Here is an 18713-nt window from a genome sequence, read left to right as displayed (position 1 = left end):
ATCACTAGTATAATAATGATACAGATGTAGTATTCATTTGTAATGGTGAAGACTGAAGCTCAAACTTATTTAAAATATACTCTTAGTACCATCATGATAGTTGATAGCCAATAGATCACTCATACATCAAGAATCCCTAAATATACAGTGTCATTTTGATATTGCATTAATAAATGAAACGACATACTCGTCTTTACCTTTGCTAAAATTGTGCCAAAAATCATCCAAGTAGAAAGAGTTTTCCCACAAAACAATTCGGTTTTACTTTTATGATTTTTTTGTCATTTTGTTATTTAGTGCGAATATAGCATGCGCATGAGTCTATTTCTGACTGAAAGTTTGTTATGAAATTTGGCATGGACATAGTGTAAGACCCTGGGAAGGCTATAGGCTACTTTCTATCCTGGAAAAATATATAGCGGGACTTTTATCCCGAAAAACTCGCGAGCCCTAGTGTACATAATAATAAATAAACTAAATGTATAAAAAAATGTTTAACCTACAAAATGGCTAAGAGAATAAACAATAAGAAACATAAATACGTTCTGAAAACAGTCCATATGTACAAGAAAGGGTATATAAATCTAGAGTTGACGCCCAGATGTGGATTCCCACACCGCACACTGTAAACAATGATCCGCGTCCAAGATTGTCTCGCGAGACGCTTTTAGCGATAACAATCTTTTTTTGGATAACGCGTATTTTCATTTTTATCTCTAACAGTTTTGTGAATAAAAAAATAGACGTTTATTTGAATGCTTAAACAGGAGTCGGGTTAATATTTTAGCCCGGGTAATTCTTATATTTTATTACTTTTTGTAGAGAACGTAAGACGCACACATGTATTTATCTAAAACATGAATGGATTCAACTCGACCAGGTTTACCTCCTTTATACTTCCCTCATCCTCTCCCACACATCCTGTCCTTATACTTTCTGCAGGCCCCTGCACTCTTTAAGTCGGATGACTCCAGTATTCCATTCGCAGGTGTCGCCCGGTGTTGACTGCAGGATCGTTTACCAACAATACTTGACTAGGGTTATTATAACTGGCTCACAGAAAATTACATAATCTGTCAACTTTCTATTGCGTTCTGTATAAGGTATGATTTTTGGAGCCTAAAATATCTACATTATTCCATACTATCTAAAACAAAACACTACACGTACGTTATAAAAACAAATAAAATCAACATTTAACATTCAAAACAATCCGCCATGTCACGATTCGATAAATTGATTTGTTTAGTCATAAATTAAAAAAATATATTCACAATAAAAAATATATTTTATTTTCGTCCGAAACGGTTCGTAACGAGTGTAATAAAACGCACCTCGCATCAAGTTCACGTCGACGATAAACACGGATTAAGGTGGCGCATTACGTTGTTTAAAATACGATACTGATTGTTCTTGTTTGACTGAGTCATGTGTTTGATGACGTGGCCTCGCTTTGTTTAAATCTTTTTATCTTTTTAATAGTCGCGATGGTCGTTATTTATTTTTGCTGGTATTTGCATGTCATAAAATCTTAATAGTTTTCGTTAAAAACAGTTTTTTTTTTGACACAGGAATCGCTATACTACCCGCACTGTACCTGGTGGTGAGTGAAGTGAGGTCCAATAGAATGTTGACTTACAAGAGATGATTACCCCTCGACAGTCGACAGAATTATGGCGGCCCGTTAAAACCGGATGTACACCGGCTGACCCCGGAACGCGACTCACTTACGTGGGTCATTATGGCGGGTTTTAACACGTTGTTTACGGTGGTCGATATCCGGGCGGATATAAAATATATCCCACCACCAGCAAAAACAATTTTTAGTAAGTCGATAATGTTATATGTATAAACTGTAATTTTTAAACTTTGATTTATTCTAGTTTTACGGATTTGTACTTACTGTATCAGTATCGGTAATTATAGTATACTTATCGGGTTAAAAAGTAACTTCAGTCCAGTAACCTTGTATTTTCAATAGGTTTTGTTAGCTTCGTAAATTGAACGAACTATATTCACTCATTCATTCGGACCGAATGTTTTGTTTCTATACGCTTCGTGCGTGGGCTCAAGTATTTATATTTTTCGTAGTACTAGTGTTTGTTTTGTATTTTTTTACGCGAGAAATTGTCTGTTGAAAAATAGTTTAAATAATTTTACTTTGTTTATTTAACTGTATGTCGATTATAATAATTTTTATTTAGTATTTTTCGTCACTAAAATTTACTTTTGGTCACCCAAAGAAAAAAACATGTTTAAAAAGATATATACTAATTAACAATTGATTTATTCTACTCCATAATTTGCCGTTTCAAAGGCAAAATTACAAACTCATTCAAATTAAAATATATCATAGCATAAGTATGTCAACACTACTGTATTAAGATCATGTTAGGTGCCAAATAAATAAATAGTATACCGTTTAACAGGCAGTTACAAAATAAAATGTTCCCTAGTACGCTATACTCTCAGATCTCGAACAAGTGGCAGTTTGTCAAAACAATTTGTAAAACACGGATGTTTTTAAAACCGTCTTCGGTCGAGCATCGAACAGGCATCCAACATAACAAGCCGATACAAGGCTCAACATTATAAATTACCATAGCGATTAGTAACCAACGTTTGTAAATATACTTAGTAGGAAATAAATTTAATTCATCACCATTCAACATAGACCCGCCGTGAACACAACTGATACTAGACACACATATGATGTGACAAAATGTACTGAAACACTGGGGTCATGTTAAAATGGTTCGTCACGTTGGCTCAGAGCCAATAGAAAACGGCGTAGTCGTTTGTGAACTCTTGTTATTTTATATTATACCGTATAACGTTCGTAATAAAACTGTAAATCGGTTAGCCGACGTCGTCTCGCTAAATATATTGGGTTTTGATAGCTCCGGTGGCACGTGACATATTGCAAGAACGACACTACAACGATATTGAAACTATATCGATATTAGAGATGTGATTTTGTATCGATATTTTTTGGTTTAAAATTTCGTGACATCTCAGACTTTAGATTAAATTCTCACGTAGCACAGAGATTATTGAGCTGACTTTGTAACAAGTGGTCGCGGGTTGCACCTTACTCTACATCCATTTAATAATAATTACGGTGTTAATTCAACAATGAATTAAATATTATAATATAAAAAATATATACTTTTGGAATCGAAACCAGGTCTACACGTTAGAGTACTTAAGTAATTTGACCACAAAACTACTAATCAGCTCACAATTAATTACCCAAATCTAAATTGTTTTATTCTATATTTATAGATTCAAGAAAGAGTTTATTGATTCGGCTCATTTTTTCACAGTCTCTAAAGCAATTAATGAAGAACCAGAGAAAAACTCACCATAACGGCGAATTATAAAACTTCACCTGATAGAATCAATTTTTATATATACAATTAAGCAGACCTAACTCTAAATAATCTTCTTCTATACTTATAATAAATCTGTAGAGGTCAATTCTGTACATGAAATATATTTCCAAAATAACTATCAGGGGGTGATTAGGGATCGATACTGATGCCAAAAATGTAATTAGTAAAATTTTTGTCTGTCTGTCTGTCTGTCTGTCTGTATAACCGTTATAGAAACAAAAACTACTCGACGGATTTTAACGAAACTTGGTCCAATTATTTTTCATACTCCTGTGCTGGTTATAGTATACTTTTCATTACGCTACAATTAATAGGAGCAGAGCAGTGAAGGGAAATGTTGGGAAAACGGGAGAAGTTACTCCATTTTTAAGCTTCCGTCGCGTGTGCAACCTTAATGGTTAAAGCTACACAGAAATAATGTATGACGGAAATGTTCTCCTTAAAATTATATAAAAAATATCCCACGACAGCATAGCATTTTTGAAGTCTGAAATTCACGCGGGCGAAGCTGCGGGCGGAAACTAGTAAGTAATAATTTTGAGTGTTACTTATATATTTTTGTATATATACATTTTCTTATTCGGCCACGGCAAACTGAATCCACTGCACCAGATTGTAAGTGGAGTGAGGTCCAATAGAATGTCGACTGACGAGAGATGATTACCCCTCGACAGTCGACGCAATTATGCCGGCCTGTTGGGACCGGTTATACACAGGCTGATCCCGGAACGGGATACTATGGCGGGTTTTAACGCCTTGTGTACGGTGGTCGCTATCCGGACGGATATAAAATATACTACCACCAGCATATCAATATTATTATTGATATTTAATTGTGCCAGCCAGAAATAACTCATTCTCTCTATTTTGATATAGCCAAGATATTCCATCTCATTAAATTTAACCCTAGCTTTGCGAATAATAATAAAACTTATCCACAAATGAAGAAGGAAATGAAAACATAGTATTCAACTTTTCAAAGATATAAAAATGGACGTCTCGCGGCGGTGCAACCCATAGTAATAATTAAAGAACATTCCAAGTTTCCATTGCAACATCTTTTGATTGGACATCGTGGGCTCAAATACTTGAATGAGTTTTTTTTTTAGTTTTTCTTCAGTTGTTGGTCTCGCTGCCTTTTGAGTTTCCATTTAGTAAAGAAGCTTGGGTAGAACTTAAGGTGGAGTTGTGAAGATATCTTAATAATGTAATTATTATGTATTCTTTGTAATGTTAATTGTAATTAGAATGGATTCAAATAATTTCATACATTGTAATGATTCTAAGTGTGGGCCCTGGGGGGTGCAAGTAGGTGCACGGGCACCCCCCAGAAATAAATCATAAAAAATATAAGTAACTGAATAAATCTGCAACAATGGGAACTATCAACTACAGAGCTTTTATAATGATAACGCATTTTAAAAAACCCGCGCAATTTTGAGTTTAAAAAAAAATGGGAGAAAACAAAAGCGATGATAGCCTAGTCGGATGTGGATCGAATGTCCGCAGGATCGATTCCCAAGGGCACACACCTCGGACTTTTCTAAAAATGATGTGTGTATTTTTTATGAATTATCGCTTGCTTTAAGGGTGAAGGAAAACGTCGCGAGGAAAGCTGCATACCTGAGAAATTCTCTGTAAGAATTTTTAGGGTGTGTGATGTCTGCTTGCACTAGTCCAGCGTGGTGGACTAAGGCCTAATCCCTCTCAGTAGTAGAAGAGGCCGTTGCCCAGCAGTGGGACAGTATATAATACAGGGCTTATACTATTATTATATACTATCCTCTCATATATATCCAATTTCCCTCATCAAAGAAGCAGCGTATTCAAATTCAACGCGCGAACCAGACAGATCTCAGAGCCGATCCTTCCAGAGCTATATTACTTAGACTTGATTTATAAGATATCCCCGCTCGATATTCGAATCAACAGGTCAGTTGGTACGTTCCGCCCTGTGGAATGGGGGCGTTTGGAGAATTCCACCACGGTATCCCCGGCCTGTCGTAAAAGGCGACTAATAGGGGCCACGAAGGGGGTCGTCGGCGGGCAGCAGGGGGCTGTCCGCCCTAGTGCAATTTTTGTGCATCTCTGCACATTTTTTCGGTTGACCCCCGGGATGGACGGTAGCGTGTTGTTGGCCTCACGCTGCCGTAGACGCCGAGGGCGTCCTTCGGTGCGCGGGGGCTTCTGAGCCCCCCCCCCCCATAGGAGACGGGCCGCAAGGCGGCACCGCGCAGGGGCGGCTGCGGTCGCAGACTAGACATTTCAACGTCAGAGGAAGCCCGCAGCCGTCCCTGATGCGCCGAAGAGGGCCACCGCGGAGTTTTAGTTGGTATGCCGTGCGTTGTACATAGGTTAGGGACTCGGCCCGGCGGTCGCCCGAAGGTCTACATCAATTCCGGGCGGCGCAACGTCGGGTCGTAAGGCACGGTGACCCCAACATAACCGCTCAGTCGCCCCCCCCCGAAGGCTGGGCGGTAGTCATAAGGCACTTTCTACGCGAAAAAAAAAAAAAAAAAAAAAAAAGTCAGTTGGTACGTTGTCAACGTATTTACTTTCAACTGGATTTGAGTGGAGAAATTTCAACCAGAATGTAAAAGTATTTTGTCAATTTTGGCCAACTGTCTTAAAGGAAAACAGCGTATTGACCTTTGTTTGTTGCGAGTCGTATGGTAGACCACATTTTGAGGCGTCCAAACAAGCTGGTGGTTGGATATATTTTATATCCGCCCGCATAGCGACTACCGTACACAAAGTATTGAAACCCGCCATAGTGGCGCACGTAACTGTGTCGCGTTCCGGGATCAGCCTGTGTATATCCGGTTCTAGCAGGTCAGCATAATTGTGTCGACTGTCGAGGGGTAATCATCTCTCGTCAGTCGATATTATATTGGATCCCACTCCACTTACCATCAGGTACAATGGGGTCACTTTACCATGCTCGAATAAAAAAAACCCCTCACGCTTCGTCAACCCCCTCAAACCGGCAACACTATGATTAAAAAGAATGAAGTTACAACAGACTAAAACCCTTTAACCGCAGCCGCAAATTATAATTGGTTACATTAAGAGACGAACACGGACTCTCAAACGAATCAGCTTAATTTTAGGTCATTCTTGAAAATGTTGTACGTAGAAACTCATTATTATCTTGTTCTTCGTATTTTTTTATAAATAATTTTGTTGTTTGTTTTTATTCCCTATTTACCCTCATTACGCTTATAATGCTAATCACAGTGGCTACTATGCCCATCAGGTTCCAATAATCAATAAACAAACAAACAATATCTACAATGCTTATCGGCGATTTAAAGCGACGAGAGCCTGGTTGGTTGTGAAACCGACGACCGAGACGAATGTCCGCAGGTTCGAAACCCAAAGTACACACCTAGACTTTTCTAAATACCATGTGTGTATTTGTGAATTATCGCTTGCTAACGGCGAAGGAAAACATCGTGAGGAAACCTGTATACCTGAGAAGTTCTCTATAGGGATTTTGAGGGTGTGTGAAGTCTACCAATCCGCACTAGGCCAGCGTGGTGGACTAAGGCCTAATCGCTGTCAGTAGAAGAGGAGGCCCATGCCCAACAGTTGGACAGTATATAATACAGGGCTGATATTATATTTGTTATTTATGCTTATCGGCAAAATTAGGCCATGTAGTCCAATCTCAAACCTAGAACGCCTCAGACGTCACAATATCCGTAACGCGATCGAAAACAGCGGGAGCTGAACGCTGCCGTGCCAATTAATATGTACACCGCATGCGGAGCATTAGAGGTAACGTGACAGACGGACAGACAGCACGTTATCGACGTACCGACTTGCTCGCGTTGCTTCATCTCTGAATACGCTTGCACATTACTGCCAACGTGGATTAGTTTGCTTAATTGAATGTAAATCTGCCGGTGTATTTAGACAATCGTTTTAATTTGACATATCGAAATAAATACCTGTTTTAACTAAAGTAGTTATAACTTTTCCAGGCATTAGAGCGTGTAAAATTAAAAATATTTTTTTTTTATATCTTAAGAAGAAAACTATTGACCCATTTTCAAACACAGAAACATGTGCTGCGTCAAAATATGTATACTCAATATAACAAAAATGGCTTAGCCACCCTTTTCAATAAACGATCTCAATCCCTTCTTTCGATCTGTCTCAAAAATGAACCAATCAGAACACAGTATTTCTAACACGCTTACAAATGAGTTATTTTGATTGGTTCATTCTCGAAATCGGATTGAAGATGAATGGGAATGTTTATTGAAAACTGGCGTAAGTCATTTAGCGTTCCAAGTTCCGGCCGTCGCGTCGATATCATAACAAACAATACGTTATCATTAGTCGCTAACTGATAACTCCTACCTTCCGAGATAGCAGCAACACACCTTCCATTACAATTCACTAGATAGCAACCACGCTTGGAGGACCTTATTCATGGACGTCAAGATTAGTTTTACGGAGGTGCATCTGCACTCACGCACTATACTACATATTGCCTAACTACGTTCTCTAATTATAAGTACGTATATAAATTTTTCGCATACGTAAGATATTTAACATCATAATTTATACCATGTTTTATGCTTAATAAATTGATTTGATTTGATATTAAGGTTTTGTTTTCTCCCTCCATTATATCATAGGACGGAATTCACAAGTCGGAAAGTAAGAGTATGTGTATGAGCCAAAATAAACTTTCTCCTTATCACACAGACAAAACGGTTAGTTAACGAGTAATATAAAAAATATTATAACTTTGACTTTTCGGATGACCAATACTTCAGTCCGCCCCGTGACCACGAAATAAAATAAAATGCTTTATTGATCACGTAGGCAAACACAATTGCGCTTATGATAAGTCAAGGTACATGAGAATATTTAATTATTACTTATATAAAGTTGCTTTTGTGCGAAAACTGCAAAGTCTTCGAAACGTCGGGAGAAAATTATTATATAAAAAACCACTATGAGATCCGTAAAAACAGTTTTATTTCAATGTAATATCCCATTTTGTTTACATAGGACTAAGCCATTTACGCTGTTTGAACAATAAACAAGGCTAAACACCTTTATGAGCAGAACATTAACGCAAAATACATCCACTTAAATTGAAACACTTAATTTAAACCATATTACTGAAAGAACACGTCACTCTTTTCAACAAAATCACACTTTAATCATTATTTTCACACAAATGACATAAACATTGCTTTATGTACAAGGTAAAGAAACTTATTAGGATATTTTCTTACAAATATCGGAATAAAATCAATCCAAACATATAATCCTTTCTAGTGTTTACGCGAATGTTAGATGTTGAAATAAAACTTTGAAAATTTTTCGCAACTTGACGTTTTTACGTTACTTTTACTTCTGGCGTTTCCGAGGCTTCACAGTCTTTATAATCACGGGTCTTCCACACGTCAGCAGTGAAATTAACCACAAAAACCGCGAATGTCTATCTTAAGTAGCTTTATTGTAATGTGAATTAATTTTATTAAAATTTACGCAAGCACCGCACCTTTATTCCCGAATGGGTTAGCAGAGGCACAAGCAGGGAAACCACTTATAATCTATGTGTTCCGTCCCACGATGTGATAGGGGACAAGCCTATTGCCATATCGGGCGCAGATTCAAGAATCCTGGCTGATATTGAGAAGAAAATCCCAATATCACTGCTACAAATTGGGATTCAAACCCAAAACCGCAGAGAGATCCCACACCGCACACACAATACAACTTCGCCACCGAGGCAGCACTAAATTACATTTAACTTATCCTCATTAACGAATACATTATCTTAAATATTTTTGGTACACTAATATCATCTCTATCTCTTCCGTTAAACAGTCCTTTCACATCACAGAAGTAGCACCGTCGATGGACATTTGCGCCCCGGTCAAATTCGGACACGTGTCGCTCGCTACAAACACCACCATCTTCGCCACCTCCTCGGGTTCGATGACCTTCATCTCATTCGACAGCCGCTCGTACGCTCCTCGCCTATCCTCTTCACTCATCGCCAGATTTGACAATATATTAGTCCTGGTCAAGCCAGGTTGAACTGAATTGACCCTAATACCTTCAGTGGCCAGTTCTATTGCCGCGTTCTTCGTGAACTTCTCCAGGCCGGCTTTGGCGATAGAATAGCCAAGGAAACCATGCCTCACTCTAGTGTATTTGGTTGCGGTCAGGTTGACTACGTTCCCTTTGCTCTGCTTCAAGTACGGAACAGCCAAATGTGTGAGCTGGTACGGTACCCGAAGATTGATATCTATCATCTCATCTAAAGCGTTTATGTTGTCGTCGAACAGCGAGCCGATGGTGACCTTACCAGCGCAGTTGACCAGCACGTTAATCTTCTGGAAGGCGACCACAGTCCTCGCCACCACGGCGTCGCAGCTGCCTTTCTGCGTTAAATCTAGCACTAAGCTCAAAGGCTGGTTTCCTTTCGCTGCGTGGCATTTTTAGCAACTTCTTTGAGCCTCTGCTCGTTTCTCCCCACTAAGGTCAGTTTGGCGCCGCACTTCGCGAAGAGTATGGCGGATGCTGCACCGATACCCGAACTGGCGCCAGTGACGATGACTACTTTGCCGGTGAAGTCCATGACGTGCGACGCTCGCGTCGGCCGGCGACTGACTAAGTCCTGGCTTGTTGATAAGGTGATAAGAGTGGCGAGCGTTGATAACAGTATCATAATATGTGTGTGACAGTATAATATATGTAAATATATTATTTATGTGTGCGTGTGTTCGAATCGTGTTCATTTGAGAAGTCAGATGTACAATGAATGGGTAGGTAGACATGGCTATAACAACAGTAAGAATAATAACCTCTCTTCTCCGTATATCTAATATGGATTGTCTTAATGATCTCGTTGAAGGTTGGTAAGATACCAGAAGCTGGCCTAGCTCCTATAATAACGAAAAATACTTTTAACGTGCGTTTGATCCCAGGATTTGATAGGCGTATCTATCGACATTTCGGGCAAGAAGTTCCAAACTCTAAACTAATACTGAACAGAAGAATCCAATATCACTATGCCCAACCCGGGATTCGAACCTAGGATCTTTAAGCAGTACCGCGCGCAACACAACTACACCACAGAGGCAATCTCGTAACTCCACTGAGAAAACACTCATCCCCAAACGACCGTCATTCGGCGTAAAACAGTAATTATTGGCTCGAGTTAAAAGCGCGAGCGACGTAAGCGTTAATGCGTAATGACAGTGTGACGGTGTGGGAGGGTACATGGAAGGAACGAGGGGGGGTAGAGGGAGGGATTGTTATCTGTTTCCCTCCATTAGTCGAATTGAGCTCAGGCGTTTTGTTCCGGGCGGTTGTATGGACGGCGCGGCGTCGTATTGTGCGCGAATATGTGGCACATGTCATGATATGTAGCGATTTGGTAAATAAAAACGTTGTAAGTGCATTCTGGAATGGATAATTCAAATTCATTGACGGTGGGGTAAAATGATTCCACTATAGAATGATATCGGGGCAATGATGGTGTATTATTGCCCTAACCCTTTGGAAATATGAACAAGAGTGTATGTATTGTTGACCAAATACTTTTATAAGATATGCTAAATAGTAGCCAAATTTTTTAATCTATTAAAAACAAACGTTTACCATATGTCAAAGGTAATTAAATCGCATTTGTTCTTATCAATGTTCTTGCTCGACTGTTCAGCATTCATCACGTTAATTATATCCTATTTCCTTTGTCACACCGTTCAAGAAATCAACAAACCCGCCATCACTCCACACTTGGGCCACACAAATGGGAAACAAATGAAAAACCAACGACACATTATCAACAATGTGTGTTCCCGCAATACATTTCGATCGTTTAATTGGCCAGAGACTGCGCCGCCATATTGGTTCGCGTGAGTCGCATTTCGGGACCTGTGTATATACGGTTTGGAACAGGCCGGCATAATTGGTTTGTTGGTTGTAGGATATATTCTACATCCGCCCGGATAGCGACAGTACAGAATGTGTTAAAACCCGCCATAGTGGCCCACGTAAGAGTGTCGCGTTCCGGGATCAGCCTGTGTATATACGGTTCCAACAGGCCGGCATAATCGTACTGATTGGCGTGGGGTAATCATCTCTCGTCAGTCGACATTCTATTGGACCCCACTCCACTTACTATCAATCATTAACATATATTCTATAGACACGAACGTCCATATAAACTATTTGTTCAAAATCTGAACTAAAATGGCAACCAAAACGTCACTGTTATAATCTATTTATTCACTTGAACACAAACAATTTTACTTATTTGGCTAATATTTTTATTCACATCCAGGTTTGCACATAGGCTCGCGTTTTTATATCATGAGCGCCACTCCGTACACAACCACAAGCATCAATATTGACACCATACTAAAATCAATTTGAATGGATGACAGTTCAATTCAGTTGAACACAGTGAATGTTCGGAACGCCAAATCTAGTACGTAGTGCATAGCAGTGGGATCACTTTATAAAAAAAAATCCGCTAGACCCTATACCGCCCAAGATACCAGCACCCATTGGGAGACGTTATCGTCCTCTTTGAGAAACACTGGTCTACAGTATTGTTCTACCATTTCACCTACCCCTGTCCTAATTGAGCAATTCCCTTCCAATAGACGCGGAAGTCGGTAAAACGTTTAAGAAAACGAAAGAGTAAACTCGCCCTATATTCTAAAAGGCGAATGGCGGTCCAACCCGCTCATTTCCACTTAACATGCAAATTAAACAAATTGATAATTTTCAAATAGTCGGTGAATCGAGTCCGTCGGAAAACGAAAACTGTATTGAATGTTTTAGCATTTATTAAAGTAACGGAAGCTTGCAACGTCTCTTTGGGAGGGAAGGGGGAGGCTTGGTATCTCTTTATATAGCTTAAAGTTTAATATTTACTTACTTATTATTGTTGCGCAACTGTTATAGTTAAAGGAGGTGAACTTACCTGAAACAATAAACAAATTCAATTAAGACATAATAAATCCACACAATATAAATTTTTAAGTCAAAGTATACTCTTAATATAAATATTAATTGTAAAATCATGTGATCCATAAGTTAGTTTTTATTAAATGACTTGGTCAAATCATCGCCACCATTTAGGCCATTTACTATGTAGCCAATATGGCGTAAATTAACAAATATCTTAAGAAATCAGAAAACAACTTTAAAGAGAATAGAACAATGCAAACACAGCGGTACAGTACAAAACCGAATGTACTTTACATTGTACAGTCAGTCCAACCAACCTTACCTCATCCATTAAACGTGTACAGTCAAGCGTATTTTGCACTGTTTTTAGCGAATCAAGCGGTGCGGTCTAAGTTTAAATTGAGGGGTCACATTTGTCCCGGACAAAGCAATGCGGTCGACGTACTTGGGTCTATTTAGTACGGCATTTGTTACTGCGTTCCGGTCAAACTGATTGGGTGTTTTAAAATGATTCGTAACTTTTTGTGTCACAAAAAATAGGTAGCTCTGTCTGTATACTTTTACTAGCCTTTTCGAATAAGTCCGGCTTCATATTTTCCTGGGATAAAAATTAGCTTATAGCAATCGGGAGTGATGTAGCTTCGTATTAGAGAAAAAAAATCAATATCGATTTGTAGTACTTAAGATTAGCGCGTTCAAAAAACAAGAAATTAAACTCTTCAGCTCTATATGTATATTAGTACAATATATAGGAAGATATGTTTAAAGTTGAAGTTTATTTAAACGCGCTTATTACTAAAATCACTTATCTACTTTGTAGAATCATTTGACTAATGGATGCTAATTATCACTTCGTTCTTTAGGCTTTTAATTATAGGAAACAGACTGTAATGTGGGCGAGGCAACAAGTAAAAAGTAGTTAGATACTTTTAGGTTTCTGTGGTAAAAAAAAATACAACTCAAAGCCGTTGTTTTCAAGATTTTAAAGTTATCTTTAAATTACATCATAAAATACCAACAGATTTGTCACTTTTATTTAGCGAGGTCAATTTTGACCCTCACGACTGAAACTCACCCTCTATCATAAACCAACAATAGATTACAAATTACTTAATACAAACACGAGTTGTGTAAAAACAGCGACGATCCAATAGGGTCTCTTACGACCCAGGGGCCACGCCAGACCTCAGAGTAATACTGCCAAAATAGACCTCATAATATTCGTCTCACGGGCGTGTCGCGTCCGGAATTAATTAAGGAACCGAACCCGGGACCCGGTCTCATAATAAACTTGTGTCAACCAGTAATTTAATCATACCTGACCCTCCGTTTCATCCTCTAACTACAAGGAATGATAACCGTCAAATAAATTAAATATACATACGCCATATATTGTATGCGTTTATATGTGTCCTACTGTATTGTGTAATTAGTCTTAGTTTGAGATTGTGGGTTCGATTTCTAGGTGCTGCATAAAAAAATAACTGACTTGGCCGTAACTGGAATTTGAATGAAAATACATAAAAACGTACTCAAAAAATTTTAATCATGGTATAAAAAATCGCCAAATCAAACATTATTGTCAGTAACAAATTGAAAAACTCTCATTTTTTATTATTCGGTTCCTGTAAATCGATACTCAGAGCAAAAAAAACCCAGCCACCGCCACCTCTATACCTATGAAACGTTATTGAATAAAAAATATACTTAACTACAACGACATAACCTAAAAAAATATTGTATTAACAAGCCGGGCCCGATACGACCCCAACATTTATCACCGTCAACACAACAGAACCTAATCCAGTAATAATCCTCAAATCTAGATCGACTATACATCACAAAAGAGACAACCTAAGGGCGCACAACGTGGTCTGAATTAATTAGGGTTTTGACCATACCCTTTCTTATAATAGTGTGTACTGAGGATTTGGAATACAATGTCTGAATAAATATATAATATATTGAATCCATCCTTGTCGAATTTCGGCTACGGCACCCAATCTCAACGAAGGTCAGGAGGAGATATTATTGTGCACAAGTGTGCGCAATACACCAGCACGCTCTGTTCCTTCACTCTCATAGTCCGGTGAGACGGCAATCCGACATGACCGGAAAAATCAGGCGCAGGACCAACGGCTTTACGTACTTTCCGAGGCACGGGGTATCACACTGCCAAATTTCTGACTCCGAGCTGCGACTGAGTAATTATTTTTAAAATAGGAAAAACAAGTTCATGCTGTTATTAAAAATACAAAAATATACATAAAACAGAAAAGATATATTAGTTGCAGTTCTTTAATGCACCATAATAAAAAAAAATAATATATCCTAATTAATCTTCAGTTTTTTGACGCTGAAATAGAAAAAAAAAACAATTCAAAGCTATGATTTGAACTGCACAAAAAATAACATTTTTTAAAATAAAACAAAGAATATCCATCATGAATGAATGAATGAATGTCCATCAAACTAACAATATAACATGATCCAACCAACCGGGAACCGAACACGCACAACTTAAACCACACAACCACCAACAATGGAAATTTTCCTACTATTTTCAAAGCGCCAGCTAAAACGTTAACTCGTTCGCCAGTTAACCGGCCGGTTAAACTTCAGACCGGGGATGAGACTGTTTAAACAATACCGTGGTGTCCCCCTTCCCTTCTGTCCGCCCAGTCTGATCCCCCACACGCCCCCCAGACGGCACCTGAGCTGGAGTAGTTTGGGTGGAATGGTCTCATTTAATGCATTCAGTTTCTTTGTTTCAAACTATATGGAATGTTTTAAGTAGAATTTTTGTAACAAGATTTAGGACTATAAAGCGTTATGAGGTCTATTAAAGATCAGCGAGTCGAGTTGATGGATCTGATTCATCATCATCATCATCATCATTTCAGCCGGGAATCGTCCACTACCGGACATAGACCTTCCTCATTGAGCGCCACAGGGACCGGTTCTGGGTCGCCCTCATCCATCGGACTCCGGAGACCCTCACCAGATCGTCGGTCCATCTCCTGGGGGCCTGTCTACGCTGCGTCTCCCGGTTCGTGGTCGCCACTCCAGAACTTTTTCAGAAGTATTGTGTGTAATATAAAACTCTTATAATTTGTACTAGGTATTCTAATAAGTCGATCTGGTAATCTTTGGGGGAGGCTCATGTTCAGCAGTGGACATCCTGCGGCTGATGATCATGATGATGATGAATTTGTAATATTTACTACTTATTCTTTGTTATAATGCAATGAACAAGTGAACATATTATTTGTAACTTTTAATTAATTAAAAAAAAATTGTCATCTCAGGAGTTGATAAGACAGATGAATAACGAAGTATTAAACTTTGAAATAAAATTAATCTTATTTTATTTAGACCTCATATTATTAACTTTAATAAAATTATGTCTTGCACTGGTTTTTGTAACTCAGATTTTATGTCACAAAGAGGCCAAAACAGGCAGAAATCAAAAGAGCAATTTTCACTCTGTATTCGAACTAGCACTATACAAAATCACCACCTTAACAACTGAACTGTAATATTCTGTAATTATGAAGATTGTAATACTAATAATTCAATACGTAACTAATGAAAAAAGGCAAAAAACAGCACCCTATCACTGTAATGAGAGAATTACACGAACCGACCGAAACGCTTCCCACTTCCGCTAAAGTGCTACAACAGGCCCTATTGCTTATACGTAAGGTTGAAATTAGTGTGAAATTAAATGTGGTAATAAATTTCAAATCTTATGCAAATATATTTAAAAGCTAATTTCGTGTGCGCGTCACAGTGTGCGATGAAAGAAGCGCTAGGGAAAGTTTTCGCGGCTGTCGGAAAAACTGCGCGATTGACGTTTGCCGCAAGCGAGCGGGAATAGCGGGAAAAGAAATTAATTAACTTTTTTATTGAATGAAGAGCAAGTTGCTCGTCTGATGGCAAGCGCCATGCGTTTAAACAGTATTGCCAAAGAACTTTGAATCTTATACTAACTCTAAACAATGTAAATCGGAAATTTTTTCCAGATGCTTAGACGATTAAGAAATAAATACAACTAGTGAACAGTTTTGGATGTTTTTTTTTTCCAAACACAAACTATGTCCAAAATTAACATATAGGCAGCTGTTTATACTTGAAAAGTACAGATTCAGTGCAGTCCAGGGATATCAAAATAGATTTAGGTCGGTCGACAATTGGTAGATCTCTTATCTGTGAGAGTCCGCCTGGGTAGATACCACCGCAATGTCTATTACTGCCGCCAAACAAAAGTATATATTCACTGTTGTGTTCCGGTTTGAAGTACATCGTAACCAATGTAACTACTGAACATAATAAAATTTAACTCTCAGGATGGCGAGCGCAGTGGCATACCAAACAATACTTTGTAATTCCATTTATTGCATGGTGTTTCTTCTGTTTATGAGCGGTCGTAAAGCTTATCATCAGCGGAACGGCAAGCTCGTCTCGCATTCAAAGTAATAAAAAATAATAATACTATAAATACATATTATTTGTTTTTCGCTACAGTTCATCAAACATACCACACGATCACGATCTAATGCCATCGAACCGTGTGAGATGTAATATTTTTTGTTGTGTGTTGTTAGTGTATTACCCGTGTGTTGTAACAACAGATATCGTCATACGCGCGAAAGTGTTGTTGCGTTTCATTGTTATTCGCAACCGTTTCCTTGTTGATTGTGGATTGGACTTGTTTACTTTTTTTGTATAGATTTTATATTTATAGCATAACATTGAGTTATTTATTTATAACAAATATTCGTTTTTGCTAGATTTCGCCCTTGTGAACGAGTGTGAGATAAAAATCTTGCTATATATTTTCTCGGAATGAAAAGCCTCTGTCCTTCCCAGGGTCTTAAACTGTCTCCATACCAAATTTCATCAAAATCTGCTGGGTAGTTTTTAAGTCTATGGCGTTCAGACAAACAGACATACGCGGCGGACTTTGCAATATGTGAGGTAGGATCCTCCACAAAACATTATATTAATACAAATATATATTAGCGCGTTCAAAAAACGTACAAACATACTCTTCATCTTTTATATATTAAGTAAAAGATAATTAATTATGAGTAGATATACCATTTAAAAATTACAAAATACAACGACATTAATTTCAGAGTATTTTATATTGCAACATTGTTTGCATTGGTTAGAATGACACTGCACATAAAGCGGTTTATTCTGGGCCTGACCTCTCCAGTCAGTTTGCCGTCTTACCGGATTATGAGAGTGAAGGAACAGAGAGTGCTTGTGTATTGCACACACTTATGCACTATAATATCTCCTGTGTGGCTGATCTCCGTTGAGATTGGCCGCCATGGCCGAAATTCGGCTAGAACTTTCTATGACTATCAGTATTTCTAGAAGTTTTCTCAACCGGCGTCACCTGGCCGAAGTCAACTACATACAAACATCGACTCTATAGACCCTCGAAGTATATTCTCAAATATCAACACCCAACTGCCAACGAACACAAACAAACAAAAACGTACTCTATCAAAACAGCACCAGAGTGCATTATCAAATATTGACAGACTTTTACAAACGAAGGATCGGTTTCCTTTAAAAGGAACTAAATAAAACCTCAACGGCAAATAATGAGAGCGACTTATTAGATCTACGGCACAATGAGCAGATTGCTTTTGAGACGACCGCCAGGGGAGACGGGGGACGTGCGGGGGGAGACTGGGGACGGGAAACGTATCTCAAACTATTATATGTAACGACTGTCTAGGTGGCGTTGTGTTATAGTATGACTGCAGTGCTGAGGTCCCGGGTGCGGTCTCCGGCTGGGCTATTACGTAAATTCAGCAATCGACGAAACCATCGCAAAGCAAAAGCCAAGCCATAGCGATCAATTGCTAATTGTTTAAAATTTTGGTATCACGTAACCATTCGTTTGCTTATCGCTCGCTGTCCGCTCTGAGCGAATATAATGCAGTTTTTGCTAGAACACTAGCGCCAAAACCATCAGAAGGCAATCAATGGAACTATTTAACGTCAAACTTAAAACATCTGGGGCCTTATTCTCTATCCCGCACGTTATTTTGACAGTGTGTAACAAGCACGTAACACAACGCATCATGTTTAGGACTATAGAAATTTAGCTTACGGAATACCATTCCACACATTTCTCGAAGATAACATGACACGGCCGCGTTACGCGTTTACACTATCATACAGAATAAGGGCCCTGATTGTATTGTTACAAATAAATGGTAAACATTGCTTTTTTTGGTATTTCATCCCTGTGTTAATGAAAATCATATTCGACACAGTCCACTCTAAATTTCAACAAAAATCATGAAGTGCGCCATGAACAGTTAGTGAAACATT

General features: G+C 38.6%; 1 protein-coding gene across 1 annotated transcript; it reads right to left on the bottom strand.

Annotated features, from left to right (window-relative positions):
• Positions 1-8368: 8368 nt before the first annotated feature.
• LOC115455181 (uncharacterized oxidoreductase SERP2049) lies at positions 8369-10029 on the bottom strand. Its single transcript, XM_030183859.2, is given in 2 exon segments — positions 8369-9870; positions 9873-10029. Coding segments are annotated over 2 exon segments (750 nt in total). The 5' UTR covers positions 10009-10029; the 3' UTR covers positions 8369-9256.
• Between the last annotated feature and the right edge of the window lie 8684 nt (positions 10030-18713).

The sequence above is a fragment of the Manduca sexta genome, unplaced genomic scaffold, assembly GCF_014839805.1.
Source record: "Manduca sexta isolate Smith_Timp_Sample1 unplaced genomic scaffold, JHU_Msex_v1.0 HiC_scaffold_1077, whole genome shotgun sequence".
NCBI lineage: Eukaryota > Metazoa > Arthropoda > Insecta > Lepidoptera > Sphingidae > Manduca > Manduca sexta.
The sequence above is the reverse complement of the archived record's forward strand: the minus strand, read 5'-3'. Positions and strand labels throughout refer to the sequence as shown.